General features: G+C 42.6%; 1 protein-coding gene across 25 annotated transcripts in view; it reads left to right on the top strand.

Annotated features, from left to right (window-relative positions):
* nedd4l (NEDD4 like E3 ubiquitin protein ligase) overlaps positions 1-17,490 on the top strand; it is a 64,958-nt gene extending 47,468 nt beyond the window's left edge. For 22 of the 25 annotated variants that reach the window (XM_042058503.1, XM_042058505.1, XM_042058504.1 and 19 more), the window contains 16 exons: positions 3,074-3,151; positions 4,146-4,160; positions 5,164-5,218; positions 6,106-6,164; positions 6,312-6,377; positions 6,920-7,149; positions 8,330-8,451; positions 8,560-8,630; positions 8,780-8,875; positions 9,048-9,121; positions 9,240-9,300; positions 9,688-9,747; positions 10,010-10,117; positions 15,188-15,284; positions 15,540-15,612; positions 15,718-17,490. In XM_042058503.1, the coding sequence (XP_041914437.1) occupies positions 3,074-3,151; positions 4,146-4,160; positions 5,164-5,218; positions 6,106-6,164; positions 6,312-6,377; positions 6,920-7,149; positions 8,330-8,451; positions 8,560-8,630; positions 8,780-8,875; positions 9,048-9,121; positions 9,240-9,300; positions 9,688-9,747; positions 10,010-10,117; positions 15,188-15,284; positions 15,540-15,612; positions 15,718-15,820 (1,368 nt within the window). In that variant the 3' untranslated portion in view covers positions 15,821-17,490. The remainder of the gene's footprint in view (positions 1-3,073; positions 3,152-4,145; positions 4,161-5,163; positions 5,219-6,105; positions 6,165-6,311; positions 6,378-6,919; positions 7,150-8,329; positions 8,452-8,559; positions 8,631-8,779; positions 8,876-9,047; positions 9,122-9,239; positions 9,301-9,687; positions 9,748-10,009; positions 10,118-15,187; positions 15,285-15,539; positions 15,613-15,717) is intronic. The other 3 variants (XM_042058509.1, XM_042058491.1, XM_042058493.1) reach the window with 1 other exon arrangement.
* Positions 17,491-17,706: the final 216 nt, after the last annotated feature.

The following is a 17,706-nucleotide window of genomic DNA, read 5'->3' as shown; positions in this document are numbered from 1 at the left end:
AGTCAGGACTATAAAATCAACAATACATTGGGTTCCCCTCCCTCAAGACGTGAGAATGTTCACATTTTGTGGATGTTTTTGCATCAGAGTGTTTTGACTTTTTGTTTTGGGCCGTTGCTGTAGATGTTTTGTTTTGCTGTTGGTGGAGATGTCCATTGGTGGAACGGAGGTTCCCACGCTGGTCAGCCTGCATGAGCCCGCGGGCAGCTGGCAACGGATGGAGGAGCTGATCTGCTGAGCTGGCAAGAACTCCCAAAAAAGCCCTTCAGTGTCAGCATGCTATCAGACAGGTGTGCAGGCTCTCAGCACAATGCAGGGGAATCCCTGCTCCCTGGAGCTTTAAGAGAAACAGGTCAAAGATAGCCTGCAGCAGAGTGCAGACATTATTCACATATGTTATTTGTTGCTCTTTGAATAATTGTGTGCCATTTCTGATCAGATGCCATGCAGATATTTATGGGCATCATGAGTTGGGTTGATAAAATGCTTCACAGTCCTGTAGCTTACAGTATATTCAGAGCAGCAATTAGAGCAAATCTTGCATATAATGTACCTTGATGTAAATGCTGAAATTGTAGAAATAATGCATTAGCTAGAGTGGCTTTCCTTTTGTCCAGCAAACTGGTAAGGGATCCGTACGTAAGCAATTACATCTTTCTTCAATGATTGGGCGACATTAATATTGTCACTTGGGTTATAGTTCTGTTGTAGGATAATGTTCTCTCTTAGCTGACTGTGGTATCATATTTCCTTTTGTTGACTAATGCAATACTGATCTCATCATCTCGCATCTGTAGGAAACGTATGAAGGAAACTGTGCATATTGATTCTCTAATAGTATTTAGGTGAAATATTCCTTTTCTTTTTGGCAAATGTAATCCGTAATAGCTTGTCAGTGACTCATGTCATGACCCTTTTCTTTTCTTAGTGCATACTGGGAGTTGGCATGTTGTTCCTAAGTGTGCAATGCAATATGCAAACAAACTTAATAGCCAGTATGAACAAGGCCATTAAATGAAACCTGTGACCGATAGATTAAGAAAAATGTGCTGTTTTCAGACTTATGTATGAGATGGCTCTCCAAGTACAGGGGATGTTATATTTGTGTGCTTGTGTTATAGTTCTGACACTCCATTACCGCTTTTGTGCTGGAGTATTGACACACCCATATAAGGAAAAAAAGAAAACAGCCTGGAACCAGAGACTGTGGTACTGCGTAAGCAACAGCCAACGCCTACATGCGCACACACACACACACACACACACCTTTGGAGTGGAGCGTAGGAGAAGTGTGGCTCATGAAGCTGTGATGCAGATGGTAATATTTCATATAGCTACATTCTGACACCTGGTGATGGGAAAGGGTAATGCTGGTTGGGGCATTCCAATGTGATCTGATTTCATCAACACAATAATCTCTTTGTTTACCTCTGTGGGACATGGTTGTGTCCTTGCCTTTGTAGGAGCAGTATTTTGAACACAGTGCCATTTAATTACTAATGAAGACAGATAGATTAAATATGAATTTGTGGCGCTACTGCTGCTACCCCTTTCTGTCATCCTAATCTATTATTCGCTACATAATAGTGTCATGCTAGTTCTTCAGCATGTACCAGTGTTGCTTGCCAGCCTTTCACTAGATAATAATAATAATAATAAGCTGTATTTGTATAGCACCTTTCATACACAGAATGCAGCTCAAAGTGCTTTACATTTTAAACATTTAACACAATAATAGAGAAGAAAGTAATAATAATGATAATACATTTTGAGGCTAATGCAGCAAGTTGTTGCGGCAGTACCCTTGTTGCGGGCCCCCACAAATACCAACAATTTCCTACAAGTTCTTCAGTCATTGCGCTTCGTTGCTGTGGCCGTTTGGAGACCAGTTGATCACCCAAAAAACATCTGTGACTGGAATTGGGGGTCAGTTGTAGGAGTCCTATCTTATTATCCGCAGTAGTGTCCATAGTTAGACATAAAACTGCACTATTGGAGGTTGACTGGAACAAATCATTGGTGTAGAAGATTAACAGTAAAACATGCATGGGGTGGGGGGGGGGGTATTTTATGGTCATTTGAGACCAAAGTTCAACTTTTGGCCAATTCCTAAAACGCTACATGTGCCAATGCCTCAAGAAACACCACGATGAAATAGGGCAGTGGTGGTATGCTGTTAGCTGGAAAGTTTGTAGCCTTGAAGGTAGAACGAATGGAAATAAACTCTACATGGCAAGAAAGCCTGCTTCAGTGTGCTGTAAAAATAAGGTTTGGTAGAGGGATTATTTATCCATTACCTACCAGCTACCCAAGGTATAGCCTAAGGCTAAAACTATACTGGAGTACCTCACAAACAGTAAAGTGAACATTCTGAAATGGATCAGTCAAAGGCCTGATCAAAATCCTACTGAGAATTTGTGGCAGCAATCCCACCAACCTAGATGGTCAATATCAATTCTATGAAGGCAGTTATTGCAGCAAAGTGGTTAAATATTTACATAGAACATTTCAGTTTTGAATTACTTTTTATAGTCAAAAAGGATTTACTAACTAAACTTAACAACTAATCAAGTTTAAAGACACAAAAAAATATTTGCCTTGAGATCTCCTGTTGCCAAGCAACATGGCATATCACTCGAGCCAAGTTCAGTGGGACATGTTTTATGTGCTTGTGCACACAAGAATTTTTGTAGTCTGCTTGCATGTCTATAGGTCACATGCTAAATTGAACCTTCATCCGACATTCAACTGACATGTGACGTTTATAATTGAAATCGTATGAAATTGCTGCTCTCTAGTTTTGAACGGAATGTTCACGCCAGAGTGATTACTAGCAGTGAAGAGTCTGAGTGGAGATTTTCCTGGGATATTGTAAAAAATGTTTGTCCAATCAGAAATGAATAAAGTTTGACTAGACCAAACTGTTGTATAATATTGCAATATGCTGTATAGTTCCAGTTGATTTTGTAGTTGAATATGTACAGTATGTAAGGTATTTGTATGCAAACTAATATGCTTTTATAATCGCTTACATTCAAACACTTACGGCCAGTTTGCCTCTGTCTCTTTTCAGGAGGATCCACGCCTGAAATACCCTATCCACATGAGGACAAAAGCATCTCTGGACCCTGGTGACCTGGGCCCGCTTCCAGTGAGTATGAAAAGAGAACCGCATTTTCCACAATCCTGCACTCATTCAAGACCTGGTCTGTTGCCACTGTCTTTATATACCCTCTGACAAAGGGTAGCTTTAACTTTTAGGGTGGAAAATATCAACCTTTCGTAAGAATCAGCAGACTGCACAGTCTGAGACTGTAAATAGAATGTGTGTGAATGTGTCTATGAGAAGAAATCACATTATCAGTGAAATGTCGGGTTGTGATTTTCACCCATAGACCAGAAAGCAGACACTAAGCAGACACCTCACCATTTTGAGGTACTCTTTGCTTCAAGTCTTCATGTCTTGAATGATGCTGCAGAATATTTCAACTCCCAAGTTTGGTTCCATTCACACCACAGTAATGGTGTTTTTAAGTGCGAGTTTTCAATCATTCCCGACAGGGCCATCATTTGCACTTGTGATTTTCCAGTCACTGGAGGTTGTATTTACTTTCAGTTTGTCATCTGTAGTGTAGCTTTAGAATCAGTCAATCACAAACGTTGCTGTGACTTCATGCTGTATGCCTGTGAGCCTGCATTGGTCTGGAGCACCAATGCTGCACAGTTATGAGAGATAATGTCTGCTGCTGTCTGCACTCAAACTCTTGTGTTTTCTTCCCATTTCTTCAAAAGTTGTTTTTTTACATCTTTGGTCAAAGGACGACTTTCTGAGATATGTGACACTGTAAGATAGGGGCATGTCAGCAGGAAAGTTTGAGTCACAGAGGAGAGAATAAATGAAAAAGCAGCTCAACAAATACAGATTAAATCACATTAAACTTGAGTAGTATAAGTATAACAATATTTTTGCATTACACTTTGAAATAATCTTCAGTTTCAGGCAGCAGTCTCTCACAGTCAGGTGTTTTTTTGTTATTGTTTGTATGTGTGCGTGTGTGTGTGTTTGCTTTTTCTCTGTTCTCTCCGTGGCGTGTGGGACGACGTTTTTCCCCGCTGTGTGGCGCGGGGTGGCGTTTGGCCAGTAGAATCTTCCAGAGGAGGTTGGTGCTGGTTTGCAAGCTCAGCCTCCCTCTGCCTGCGCTCTCTCTCTCTCTCTCTCTCTCTCTCTCTCTCTCTCTCTCTCTCTCTCTCTCTCTCTCTCTCTCTCTCTCTCTCTCTCTGACTGCTTGCAGACCGGGCTCTCATAACTGGCATGGTTCTGACTGTGTCCTCCTCCGCTCCCCCAGCCCTTCCCCTCCCCTCCATCACGCTCCGTTCCTGCTTGACATGTGCCAGTCTCTCTGGCCCTCCATCACTCTCCCCCACCCCCACCCCCCAGTCACACATCTTCATTCTGCTCCATCCATTCCTCCACTCCAGCTGAGCCTGGAGTCTTCCCTGGATTGCGACTGCACCGTGTGCCGTGCCCCCAAAACGCCCCCCCCCCCACACACACACACACACACACACACACACACACACACACACACACACACACCCCAGCCCCTGTTCAGTCATGGGGGGCGCGTTTGTGTGTGTGTGTGTGTGAGTCTGCGGCCCGTGTGCTTGTGATGTGACACATTGGGGTGGCTCTGGTGTCTTTGTGTCTCGTCGGGCCAGGGCCCCAGTCGGCCCGCTGAGCAGAGGGCTCAGTCGGAGGGCGGTGGATCTGTGCCATGCAGCATGCCGGGGGAGCAGCTGGGCCAGACTCCATCCCAGCTGAAGGGGCTGTGTCAACGGGCTGCCTCCTGCCCTGGCAGCAGCAGAGATTGGGAAACGGTGGGAAGGAGGTAGCGAGAGTGAGGGAGAAGGGCTTATTAAAGGAAAGAAACGGGGAAAACTTGCGTGCTTGTGGTTTTGCATGTGAGTGAAATGTTGTTGTCTTCCCCTTGTATATATCAGATTAAGCAAGTTGCACTTGTCAATATTTGTGTATGTTTTTTTTCTCTCTCTCTCTCTCTTTCTTTCTTTCTTTCTTTCTTTCTTTCTTTCTTTCTCTCTTGTTCTGTGTCTGTTTTGTATTTTAGTGGCCTTATTGGTAACTCTCTTCTCTCTGATCTTTAGCCTGGATGGGAGGAGCGAATCCATGCTGATGGAAGAACCTTCTACATTGACCACAGTAAGACCACTTTTCCTCTTCAACACACACACACGGTTCCCCTGGAGAACAGATGGTTTTTAATCCTTCCATCTCCCTCTCCTCTGCACTCTCCAGTTCTCTGTCACATGGTTCTCTTTAACTCTCATTCTCTCAGCCTCAGCCTTCATTACTCTGATGAACTCAAAGCTATGTGGCATATTAGAGAGAGAGAGAGAGAGAGAGGGAGAGAGAGAGAGAGAGAGAGAACATGGGGGAAGGATGGAGAGTTAGAACAGCTCAGAAACCTTCAACAGAGAGGCAAGTGAGGACGGCACTTTTTTTGATGAGAGCTAGAAAAGGGTGAGAGGGAGACGTGTTCATCTCACTGGCAGGGTAGAGTCAATAGCCATGGGCTCCTGGGAATGGGAATGGCTTTGAGCGCTCAGGTTTCATAGCATCTATTATTGAAGGCTGACATGGGAAGAGATACTGTCACTTAAGCAGACACGTGTCAAACTATATGAGCTCTATCTTCATACTAGTCAGTCCCTCCAGGATTTCGTTGGCCTTTTGTGAGATTGTTGCAGCCAAAAAGTCTGAATGCCCTAAAATTGAGTGAGAAAGTTAAAATTGCTCTATTATTATTATTATTATTATTATTATTATTATCATTATTTAAATTTTGAATGTTTGGAGGTAGCAGAGAATTGGTTGGAAGGGTGCACATAATTTGCGCTGATTGGTTGATTTTGTGTTTATTGTTGGAATTGAAACATTGCTAAATACTGGAGAGACTGACTAGTCAATAAACCTGTCGGACCAACTGCATCGGTGTGTGTGTGGGTGTGAGATGATTCTGTGAGACTGTGTGGGGATGTTCTGTTAAGAGCTGTCAGTTTGATTCCTCTTCTGTGGTTTTCTTCCAGACACCAGAAATACGCAGTGGGAGGACCCTCGGCTCCAGAGTCCCGCCATCACAGGCCCTGTGAGTTCTGCTCCCCCCCAGTGATTCAGGAACCTCTAAACGTTATGCTTGATGTCACTGTAATACACAAACGTATCTAAAACACAGTACAGTTCCAACTCCGATAAGTCTTGGTATGTGACATTTCCCATGATTCCCTTCTCCCAGGCCGTGCCATACTCGAGGGAGTTCAAACAGAAATATGACTACTTCAGGAAGAAGTTAAAGAAGCCGGTAAGATCCCTGCTTTTTACATGATTGAGCCACAGGGCTTCACATGAATCTGTTTTATGTTAGTGTCTACACTTTGAGATTTCCTCTCTGTTCAGGAAGTGTGAAAATTCACGCATTTGCCATGCATTGCTAAGCAGCTGGCCTCACACTGCATGTTGGGCGAACAAGTGAGAACAATCAAAATGAAGTGGGCAAAAGAGCTGTGACATTTCAATTTGTACCACTATTTGGGCATTTTAGATTTAACTTGATGCAGGCAGGCTTCACACATTAAGATCTACAACACTCTTGCATTAAATCATATTTCAAAACACTGCTGGCTCAAATGAACACTACATGGATGGTTATTATACAGCTTTTCAGAATGCTGCAGAAAGTTCCATTAACATGAACAGACCTTCCCATCTTTTGGAGGTCCGATACATCTGTACCATGACCGCTGCCAATGGAAACTGGTTTTGTGCTTCTCATCAAAGATTCTTTCAACAACCATCTCTGTTCAAATTGAAGTCTTCTTCTAACTTCTTCCCCTCTCTATACAGGCGGATATCCCTAACCGCTTTGAGATGAAGTTGCACAGAAACAACATCTTTGAGGAGTCGTATCGGCGCATCATGTCACTGAAGCGGCCGGACATCCTGAAGGCGCGTCTTTGGATCGAGTTTGAGTCTGAAAAGGGTCTGGACTATGGTGGTGTGGCCCGTGAGTGGTTCTTCCTGCTCTCTAAGGAGATGTTCAACCCCTACTACGGCCTCTTTGAGTATTCCGCCACGTGAGTTCACTGGAGTGTCTACTACAAAAACACCGCTTCGTTAAACATTTACTCGAAAAATCACACTGCTCACTAGATTCACACAGAGTTCATTGACCAGAATTGTTCCCGTACCTTAATAATTGTTGTTGGATAGTACCTATATGCTTATGCTTACATTAAAGAGGTCAAATATTAAAGCACTACTCGGGCTGTTCTAGGTCAGTGCTGTGCCTCATCTCAGAACATTTTCATTGTACTGCAGTTCAGAGTAAAGTACTCAGGAGAACTTAAAGGTGCCATGTGTAATGTCCGCCAAAAAATCAATTCATACTCCACATTCCATATAAGATGTGGTGGGCAGTATACCTCCAGAAAGTGAGTTGGTCTACCCTGGAGTAACAACCGTGAAACATGTATTGCAGTTTGGCTGGCGGTTATGTTGCCTGCATACTGCCTCCCATGGCTGAAACTGGTATTATGACACCTGTCAGCCTGTGGCTAGTAATTTAGCATGCTAATTCAGGTTGATATCTCTGCAGCACTATACCTTGTTAATTTTTTAATGACATCATCGCCCTTATTTCTTCTCATTCGTTTGATGTGTGTAGCTAATTTTTTGGATATTTTTACCTCAATTCTTACACGTGGCACCTTTTTTAAAAAAAAGAAAATACATAGAAAATATACCAGTTTTTCACTGAGGGAAGTCTCAGCATGGGGCACAATGCGTGTGTCCTTCCACTCACTCTCTCTTTCCTGACCAGCCATGCAGTAGGAACTGAACACCATGCTACTGTGCAGTGCACACCATTTCCACTCAGAGATGGTGCTTATATATGCATCTCAGCCATCGCAACCCTCCCTGAGGTTTTTCCTACTCATGACAGATGGATAGATTAGTGGATGGGTGGATAGAGAAATTCATCCGTGAAAAACAGTGTGGTGGCGCCGTGTCCCACACGCCCCAAATGTTGAGCCATATCACTAGCAGAGACTGGTGGCTGCACCCAGCAGAGCCCATCAAGGCTGGCGTTCTGTGCCCTCTGTGGTCATGAGGAGCTTTCTTTGGCAGAATAGATTCCCTAATGCAGCCAGTGAGCCATTCCTCATTACTTAGAGTCAAATGGATTTCTCAGCCGCCTCCTCTGGCGGTTGTCTGACGTGTTTGATGAGATGTGTTTCCTCTGGTGTTTTCTAGGGATAACTACACCCTGCAGATCAACCCCAACTCAGGTCTGTGTAACGAAGACCACCTGTCATACTTTAAGTTCATTGGACGTGTGGCAGGCATGGCTGTGTACCACGGGAAGCTTTTAGACGGTATGTATCTTGCAGTATTTCCAAGTGCTTCTGGACACGCATATGCTCAGATTTAATTTCATGTAATGGATATGGTTATTAAAAACAAGTTTGACCTTATTTCTGCAGGCTTCTTCATCCGACCATTTTATAAGATGATGCTGGGAAAACAGATTACACTGAAGGATATGGAGTCTGTGGTAAGGCAGCAAAGCGGCCTCTAAGCTGTTGTCTTGACTTGTGTGAAATAATGATGTCACTGTTTTTTTGTTTTTTTTGTGTGTCTAGTGTTAGCCTGTGTGATATGGTTGCTCAGTTGCCTGTTCTGTGCCCTTGTGCGCACCTGCAGGATAGTGAATACTACAACTCCCTCAAATGGATCCTTGAGAATGATCCAACTGAACTGGACTTGCGGTTTTGCATTGATGAAGACAACTTTGGCCAGGTGCGCGCACACACACCCCCTGGATGTACTTCATGGTGCAGTCATACACACATGCTCTTTTAATTAGCCCTTTAAATCATGCACTTTTAGATTCTGTTAAAGAGAACTGCATTATGCATGTGATGCACATTGATCCCTCCGTAGTGAGATGACTTTGTGTCTGTTTTTGTAGACATATCAGGTTGACCTGAAACCCAGTGGCTCAGATATGGTTGTCACAAATGACAACAAAAAGGAGTACATTGAGTGAGTATAACAAGGCCTCATGACTGGTTGATGTTGATTGTTAATACATGCATTGTTGCCACCTTGTTTATGTCAGTATGACTCATTAAATAACATGTTTTGTCTGCTCTGTGCGCAGTCTTGTCATCCAGTGGAGATTTGTGAACCGGGTGCAGAAGCAGATGAACGCCTTTCTGGAGGTATTTACATCATCAATTGAATTTCCCCTTGGGGATCAGTAAAGTATCTATCTATCTATCTATCTATCTATCTATCTCTCTCTCTCTCTCTGCTCTCGTGTGGCATGTCTGTTGATATGACACATTTCACCACAAGGGGGCAGAATGAAATGGGTTTTGGAAAAATAATGCACTATTAGCATTTGCTTGAGTTATTCCAGTTTAATTTTCATTTGAAACCTTTATAAAAGGTATTTAATTAAAAACAGGCATACATTATTGTAAACTCTGAGAATGAATGAATTTGCAGTGGAAAAGTAAAAAATGATGTGTGCTTCTGTCTAGCTGGAGGTAGATGGTGAAAATGTACTTTGGATCGGTGTTTGACAAATACTGTCTTTCTCACAGGGTTTCACTGAACTCATTATTATCGACCTTATCAAGATTTTTGATGAGAATGAGCTGGAGGTAAGCACTAGCGCCAGAGAAACACTATGTTGCAGTGCTGATATGAAGGTGCTCGTGAGTGTTGACTGCCGCAGTAAGCTAATCTCAGTTGCCGAAGTCTGCAGGTAGGGGTTGCACTTGAGTACTCTGTGTAACCCCCAGCGCACAGTACTGCTTTTTCAATATTTGATACACCTGATGATGTGTAGTGAGTTGTCATTCGTGGTGCATATGTCATGTTTGTGTATAGTCTAGGCCTTAATGGTTGTGTTTTGTTGTCCAGCTTCTGATGTGCGGTCTGGGTGATGTGGATGTGAATGACTGGAGGCAGCACACTGTCTACAAGAATGGCTACTGCCCCAACCATCCTGTCATCCAGTGGTTCTGGAAGGTAACTCCTCCTGTTTCTCATTCTTTCTTTGCTGTCTCTTTTCACACGCACTGCGTGCAAAAGTACAATATCAGGTGGCATAGGTATCCTCCCTCAACTGTTTGGTTTGGCTTTTACACTTTAACTCCAAGAACCTGATCGGTGCAGTTTTTGGCCGTTTTTATACCCATACTGTAGGCTATGACTTTAAAGTCTGAATTGGTGACGTGACAAATGGACATTTGGACATTTTTGAACATTTAGAAATGTTTGTGTTTAACTAGCACTGTTTGAGACATTTCAGTGTGAACAAAAGGCTAAATATGATGGACTATGTAATGTTTTAATATTTAGCTCCAAAATGAATCTGTCTGAAGATATGTGCTCAGTTTAACATGTAAACACTGACTGCAATGAGCCTCAGCTATTCCCATGTTCTAGTTTCACTAGATTTAGCTTGCCATGTCACTCTAGTTGGATTTTCCATATCTGTAAACACCGTTATGTTGTACCATAGAGTATCAGTGATGATGTGAGCTTTGACTGTGAAAATGTTGTTTAGTCTTTTATTCTTACAAAACTTTTCCCCCTCAGAAATGTAGCATCAGAGAAACCATAAGGAGTTTTAGTATCTTTATCATGTGACATGTCATTCTGGAGAAAATATGAATACAGCTGTCCATTCCCTCGCTTTTTTTTCACGTCATCTAGGCCCTACCGCAGGCTACCAGAGGAACCAGAGCATCGTTTATGGGCCTGCTGGTCAAATGTCCGGTGCTTCTGTCACTCATCTGATAATATTTGTTCATGTAGCAAAGGAGCGGTAGATGTAGGCTAGCCTATCACTCTGATAGCAGCTAAGAAAATATCGGCTACACTCACTCCGTTAGGAGGCAACTCTCTCAGTTCGCACTAGACTACTTCAGCTGGAAGTTTTAACAACTGTGGACTTGACTAGTGTGCTTTCGTTCAGCTGACGGTGGCGCTGCCATCTGACTGTGATAATCCAGAACCGTGCAATAATTAAATTATTCCACCTAGCCCATCAGTAATAAAGTTCGAACTAGTCACTGACATAGTAGGCATAACCGATACCATTTTTTTAATGTAACCTAGACCTAGTATCTAATGTTACGTGGGAATTGCAAGAAAACGAGTGAAAACAATTCCTTACTTGTAACCACTTAAGTGCGTGTGTCATTTATTAAAACGGTAGAAAAACTGATTTAAAGACGGCGCTGTCTAACAAAAACAGCATGGAGTTAAAACGTAATTTAAAGTCCCGGACATTTATAAAGGGACAGCGATCACTCAAGACAGGCCTACACCACAACTGAGTGATGAACGTGAAATGCTTTGAATAGCCTACAAAACACTGCATTTAGATGACAACTTTGTGAAGAACCACGCTAATCTAATTAATGGTGAATTAAGTTTATGGCATTCACATTTAAAGCATTCAATATCCTATGAAAACTTGAGTCAGTTAAATCATAGCCCGTCTACGGAGAGCCTCCCCACTCTCTCTTAATCCTATACAAACCGAATTTGGCTGCAGTTCACCAGAGTTCACCTAGATGGCGATGGCGGGCGAGTCCAAAATACATGGGGTCCTATGGAGCTACATGGCTACATTTATTGTTTTCACCTATTTAACAACTGAAACCCTCAGATTTTATTTTATTTTTCATGGTGCACGCATGAGTAACGCATCGAATCGGATTGCTACACATTTTGAAGTATTGAAAAGAATCAAATCGTTGGCTTAAAGAATCGATATTGTATCGAATTGTGATTAAACTTGATTTACACTGCTAAATGGCATCCTTATAATTACTGTTGTTTTGGGAAGTATTTTTCATGCAATCATTGTGCAACCATGCTGAGTAATGCAATGAAATCATAGTTTTGAATTTTGCATTAGTAAAGCAGTCCACTGATGTGCATGTTTTCACGGACTGCTTTAGTGTCAAATGTGCAACAACAATACCATACCAATAATAATGGTTTTATATATCCATATAAATAGATTTCTGGGCCTATCCTTAGACTGGAGGGTTTTTTTTGGGCGGGGGCGGGGGGGGGTTAGTCACCCTATTAGGGCTAAGGGCTATGGTTAGGATAACTCAAGGGCTAGGGTTAAGGTAAGGGCAACTGAAACTCAACTTGACACTACAGAAAAACATTGTCGTTGACAATGACAATACTTAATGATCACAATTGGAAAATATAGCTGCAAGCAGCAATGTGGGGGCCAAGCAGTGCGCTATAGCAGGAATGGAGTTGCCATGGCATGAGCAAGCACTCACAGCAAGTTTGATTGCAATTGGATAAAGAAATAAGCTCATTTACTTTGTTATAGTGCCCCTGGAGGCGCAAATTACACCAATGTCCTTGTGCATTCTCAGAATCAGCTACCATGTCCCTGGACTTCATACACCAAAGAGTTGCTGAGATGTGAGCTCAATTTGTCTATTACAGCACCCCTAGAGGCCAAATGAGACCACTTTCCTTGCATGTCCTCACAATCAGCTACTTTGTCTCTGTATTAAGTTTGGACTTCATACATCAAAGCGTTGCTGAGATACAAGCTCACTTCCCGTATTGCAGCGCCCCCTATAGAGGCCAAATGATGCCAATTTCCTAGGGTGTCATCATAATGAGGTAACATGTCCTTATACCAAGTTTGGACTTTGTACATCAAAGTGTTGCTGAGATACAAGCTCATTTCCTGTATTGCAGCGACCCCTATAGAGGCCAAATGATTCCAATTTCCTAGTGCGTCCTCACAATCAGGTACCAAGTCCCTGTACCAAGTTTGGACTTCATACATTAAAGCGTAGCCGAGATGTTAGCCCACTTCCTGTTAGGCGGCATCGTCGCCATGTGTGATTGGCTGTCACGGGCAAATAAACTTGAAATTAAAAAATCTGACAAGTATCGTTTGTGCGGCTCGGTCTGAAGATCATCTCTGCCAAGTTCTGTGAAAATCAGATGAAATTTGTAACCGCTGAAACTTTTCGTAGAGTTTGGACTAAATCCAATATGGCGGAGGTCCAATATGGCGGAAAGTGACGGGATAGGGGTCGATGAACTCGGGATGGTCCAAGGATTCAGACGCTACCTCAATTGTGAAAGAATCACGCACCTGAACACATGTCCAGCGTTGAACTGGTGGTGGCGCTAGAGTGTTCGATGTATATGCATAAAAATTGCTGTGAGTGATTGGGACAGTGTCCTGACTAATTGTATTGAGTTTTGTTATGTTAACTCAAAGCGTCACCTAGATGTTTGTCCACTTCCTGTTTGGCGGTTTCATCGCCATATTTGATTGGCTGTCACGAGCAAACAAAAATGAAATTGAAAAATCTGACAAGTATCTTTTGTGCGGCTCGGGCAGAAGATCATCTCCGCCAAGTTCCGTGAAAATCGGATGAAATTTGTGACCGCTGAAACTTTTCGTAGAGTTTGGACTAAATCCAATATGGCGGAGGTCCAATATGGCGAAAAGTGACGTAATAGGGGTCATTGAACTTAGGTCGGTCCAGGGATTCCAACGGTGCCTGATATGTGAAAATCGGACGCACCGTTCAATGGTCACATGCGTGAATGCAATCCAGGTTCGACCCATTGGTGGCACTAGTGTTGGGCATAGAGTTCTGTAAATTGGTGAGAGTGATCATGGGACAGTGCTGAATCAGTGTGCCAAATTTCATAACTTTAGACCCAGCGGTTCAATTTTCGGCCAGATTTTGACCTGTTGGTGGCACTAGACGGCTGGGTTTAGAGGTCCGTAAATGAGTGTGAGTGGTCAGTGGAGTGTCCCGAAACTTTCTGCCAAAAATCTGCACTTTTTAGCCAGGCGTTCTATGGGCTGCCATAGACTCCAATGGCGGAAGTGTAATAATTGCATACCCCCCCCCCCCCCCCAAAAAAAAAGGGCTGCTGCTTGATGTCGTGTTAGTAGTAAAAAATATTGTGGAGGTAGTAAAAAAGGTAGTAAATTCAACTCTATGATTCCTGCATATACCCTGTGTCAGTGTCGCTGTGATCTGTGGCCCCCAGCATGGGGCCTGATTCAGATCAAAGTCTATTTGGAGATACACTGCTGCTGTTTGCTCAGATGAAAGCTGTTGGAACAGAAACTGTTTATCAGGACCCTGATGCCCTGACACACACACACACACACACACACACACACACACACACACACACACACACACACACACACACACACACACACACACATACATACACTCACACACACATGCATGCGCACATGAATTTAATTAATTAATTTATAGCTTAATCACAAACTAATCACACATTGGTTTGGTTACTGAAAGTCACATCTTCCAAGTGTTAATAGTTTTATCAACATGAAGCTGGACAAAATAAGATTGTCAAGAACACAGAACAGTGAGAAAGATTACAAAAGTCCTCTCTGCATTTAGCTTGTTAGAAAATAAATTTGAATCTGCAAACTGAAGCCCAGCACCTTTGAAAGTTACAGTTGTCCTGCCTAAATATTTAGTTGACCACAATTGCTCTATTCTGTTTTTCGTTTGGCATTAGAAGTGTTTTGGTTCAAATTTACTTAGCAAAATACATGAATACCAATTCATGTCCATGCAGTATTGGTGTTTATTCGATTATTCTTTTTTTTTTTTTCATTGCTGCTTCTTTGAGTCGTTGTGGCTAGCCCTTGTTTTTTCAATATCCATTTATTCATCTCCCACTCCATAAAGTCAAAGCTGCTGTGCGGCAGCTCTGAAATCTTTGGTACCATTGATTATATAGTAGGTTGTGGAAATTAATTTCAGGGAAATGGGGAAAAGTCATGACATTTTACATTTGACTTAGAGTGGGAACCCTTAATGACATTTGTCGGAAGCTTTGCATATATCCTTAGCTGAGAATAGCCATACTTGCATATTAGAAGAGTGCAAAGAAAACTGTATTTGCACTCTTCTCCCTGAGCTCGGGACCATAGTCTTTTTAATGTGAGGCTTTACATGTGGCTGAACATGAAGGCATAGTAAAGCATTCAGTAAGTTGATGATTGTGGTCTGGCTGTGTGTGTCGTTTTAGGCTGTGCTTCTGATGGATGCGGAGAAGAGGATCCGTCTGCTACAGTTTGTCACTGGAACGTCCAGAGTGCCAATGAACGGCTTTGCTGAGCTCTATGGTAAATAAAATGCATACACAGACCCCCTACAAATTAAAAAATCAAATCTACTTCTGCACTCAAGGAAATGTGAAGGCACATCATTACTGTGCATGGGGGTGCATGTACACACACCTTCTCGCACTGTTGATGAAATTATTAATTGAATGACCGTTCTCTTGCTGTGTGCAATTATTGCTCTGTGTGTGTGTGTGTGTGTGTGTGTGTGTGTGTGTGTGTGTGTGTGTGTGTGTGTGTGTGTTTTTCTCCTTTCAGGTTCAAATGGGCCACAGCTCTTCACCATAGAGCAGTGGGGGACGCCTGATAAGCTGCCACGAGCTCACACCTGGTATGTACTCTGGGTGTGACCTAACCTAGAGCACATTTAAAATGCGTATTCAGTTAGATTGCGGCACTTCAGATAGAGTAACTGTACCTTGCTTTTGTCTTTTAGCTTCAATCGACTGGACCTGCCTGCCTACGACACATTTGAAGACTTGAGAGAGAAGCTGCTCATGGCAGTAGAGAATGCCCAAGGATTTGAGGGGGTGGACTAAAAAGAGATCACAACTGCCTGCCACTACAACTACAGACAACACACACACACACACACACACACACACACACACACACACACACCATGCTGCCATTTTGCCGCTGAGCCATAATGGCCCGCAGGTGTAGCTGCGCAGACGTGCACGTTTATGCATGCAGGCGAGCTGCACCCCAACCCTGAGACTGCTCATAGTCTAGCAGTCAAGCAAAAGAGCAGTGCCCTTTATGCTGGAGTTGGTGTCTGTCTCTCTGTCTGCCTGCCTGCCTGCCCGTCTGTCTGTCTGGGCAGGCCAGAGTAGAGCGGTCAGGAGCCTAAGTCCCCTCTCCATCTCGTTAAGACACGAGCCTCCGGTGCATTTCTACTCTCCTCTTCTGCTGGAAATGGGCATGGCCCGAGTTTTTTGCATTATTTTAATAAAAAAAGCAAAAAAAAAATGAAAACACAAAGACAAACTTGCAACTATGACTTAAGCAGGTCTCACTCTACCATATTACCTTAGCAACACTAGCCAAGCACTGATGATGACATGACCCATGATCAGAGTCCACTCTCCTCCCCAACACGCCACGCTGTCCTGCCTCCTGGCTTTTTAAATCTCCCTTTTGCAACGAAAGCTATGAAGCAACAGGATGGTCATAATCATTTTTATCGGATTTTTATCATCCTTGTGGTTACTCGTAGGGAATACTCAGATGTGATATTTGTACCAATATGATGTTTGCTCTTTTAGACAATGTTTATCTGTAGGCATGAATCAAGCCAACAGTGAAAATCATTGCAAGAAGGCCTCAATTACAGATTTATCATAGTGCTATGAAACTGGCATGAACATGTTACTTGTGTTTGCTATGATTCCATAGTAATTGTTCTGTTTTTCTCCTGCTGGGATGTACAAGAAGGGCTGTGGGGGAACCTATAGGAAATGTACATTAGTGTGTGTTGGAGAAGGAGGGGATGTCACAGCAGATATATACATATTACTATTATTATTATTATTATTATTATTATTATTATTACTATTATTATGAAGATTATGCTTATCCATGTCCATAATGCTGTAAATTAATTTCTTAACAATTCTTTCTCATCTGTATGTACTACATTAGATGGAAGTATTAATGAACACATGAACGATTGAAGCTGTGCAAGATGTGATGTTGAAAGCCGCAGGCTTTTTGTTTTTTTCTTTTTCACTCTCGACATCTTTTTTTTCCCCCTTTCTTCTGACACACCACTAAACCAAAAGGGCACTTTATAGATCCCATTCTTGATCATATCGGCTGTCCTGCGTCTCTTATTAACTTGAATGATTTTGTTTGTTTGTTGGTTTCTGCTCTTGAAAGCACTCAATTACCTGGTGCAATACCTAATGTCTCTACATCTGACTGCTGCTAACGTTTTAACACACAGTCATGGCACCCAGACTTGGGCCCCTTCCACTTCTTTTCTAGATTCTTCCTTCAGCCACTCACTAAACATACATGTGATCTAGTAAATTAATGGTATTATTTACATCTGTCCTCCTTTTCTTCTTCTTTCTGTCTCATTTTTAAATGGGGTTCTTTTTTTATGAATGGGGGAATTATCACTTTAGTTTAATTCCACATCACCACAAGATCCTGCATTTCATAATACTTGGAACAAATTAAAGTGAGACATTGAACTCTGTAAGGACTGGTGTGATGTGATTCTTTCATGTGTGCCTTTGCTCTGGCCTCTGTGGTCAGAAAACCTGTTAAAATGTGGGGTTTTACTGCCACCTCTGTTAGCAGTGGATCGCCCTGGAACCTGATGGGGAAAATGCTTAACACACTTTCACACAGTTGTAACATCATAAACTACATTAATATATCATGAGCTACAGGAGTAGCAATGTTGCTGATCTCA

This window comes from Alosa sapidissima, chromosome 13, assembly GCF_018492685.1.
Source record: "Alosa sapidissima isolate fAloSap1 chromosome 13, fAloSap1.pri, whole genome shotgun sequence".
Classification (NCBI taxonomy): domain Eukaryota; kingdom Metazoa; phylum Chordata; class Actinopteri; order Clupeiformes; family Clupeidae; genus Alosa; species Alosa sapidissima.
Note: the sequence above shows the minus strand (reverse complement) of the source record. Positions and strands in the feature narration are given on the sequence as shown.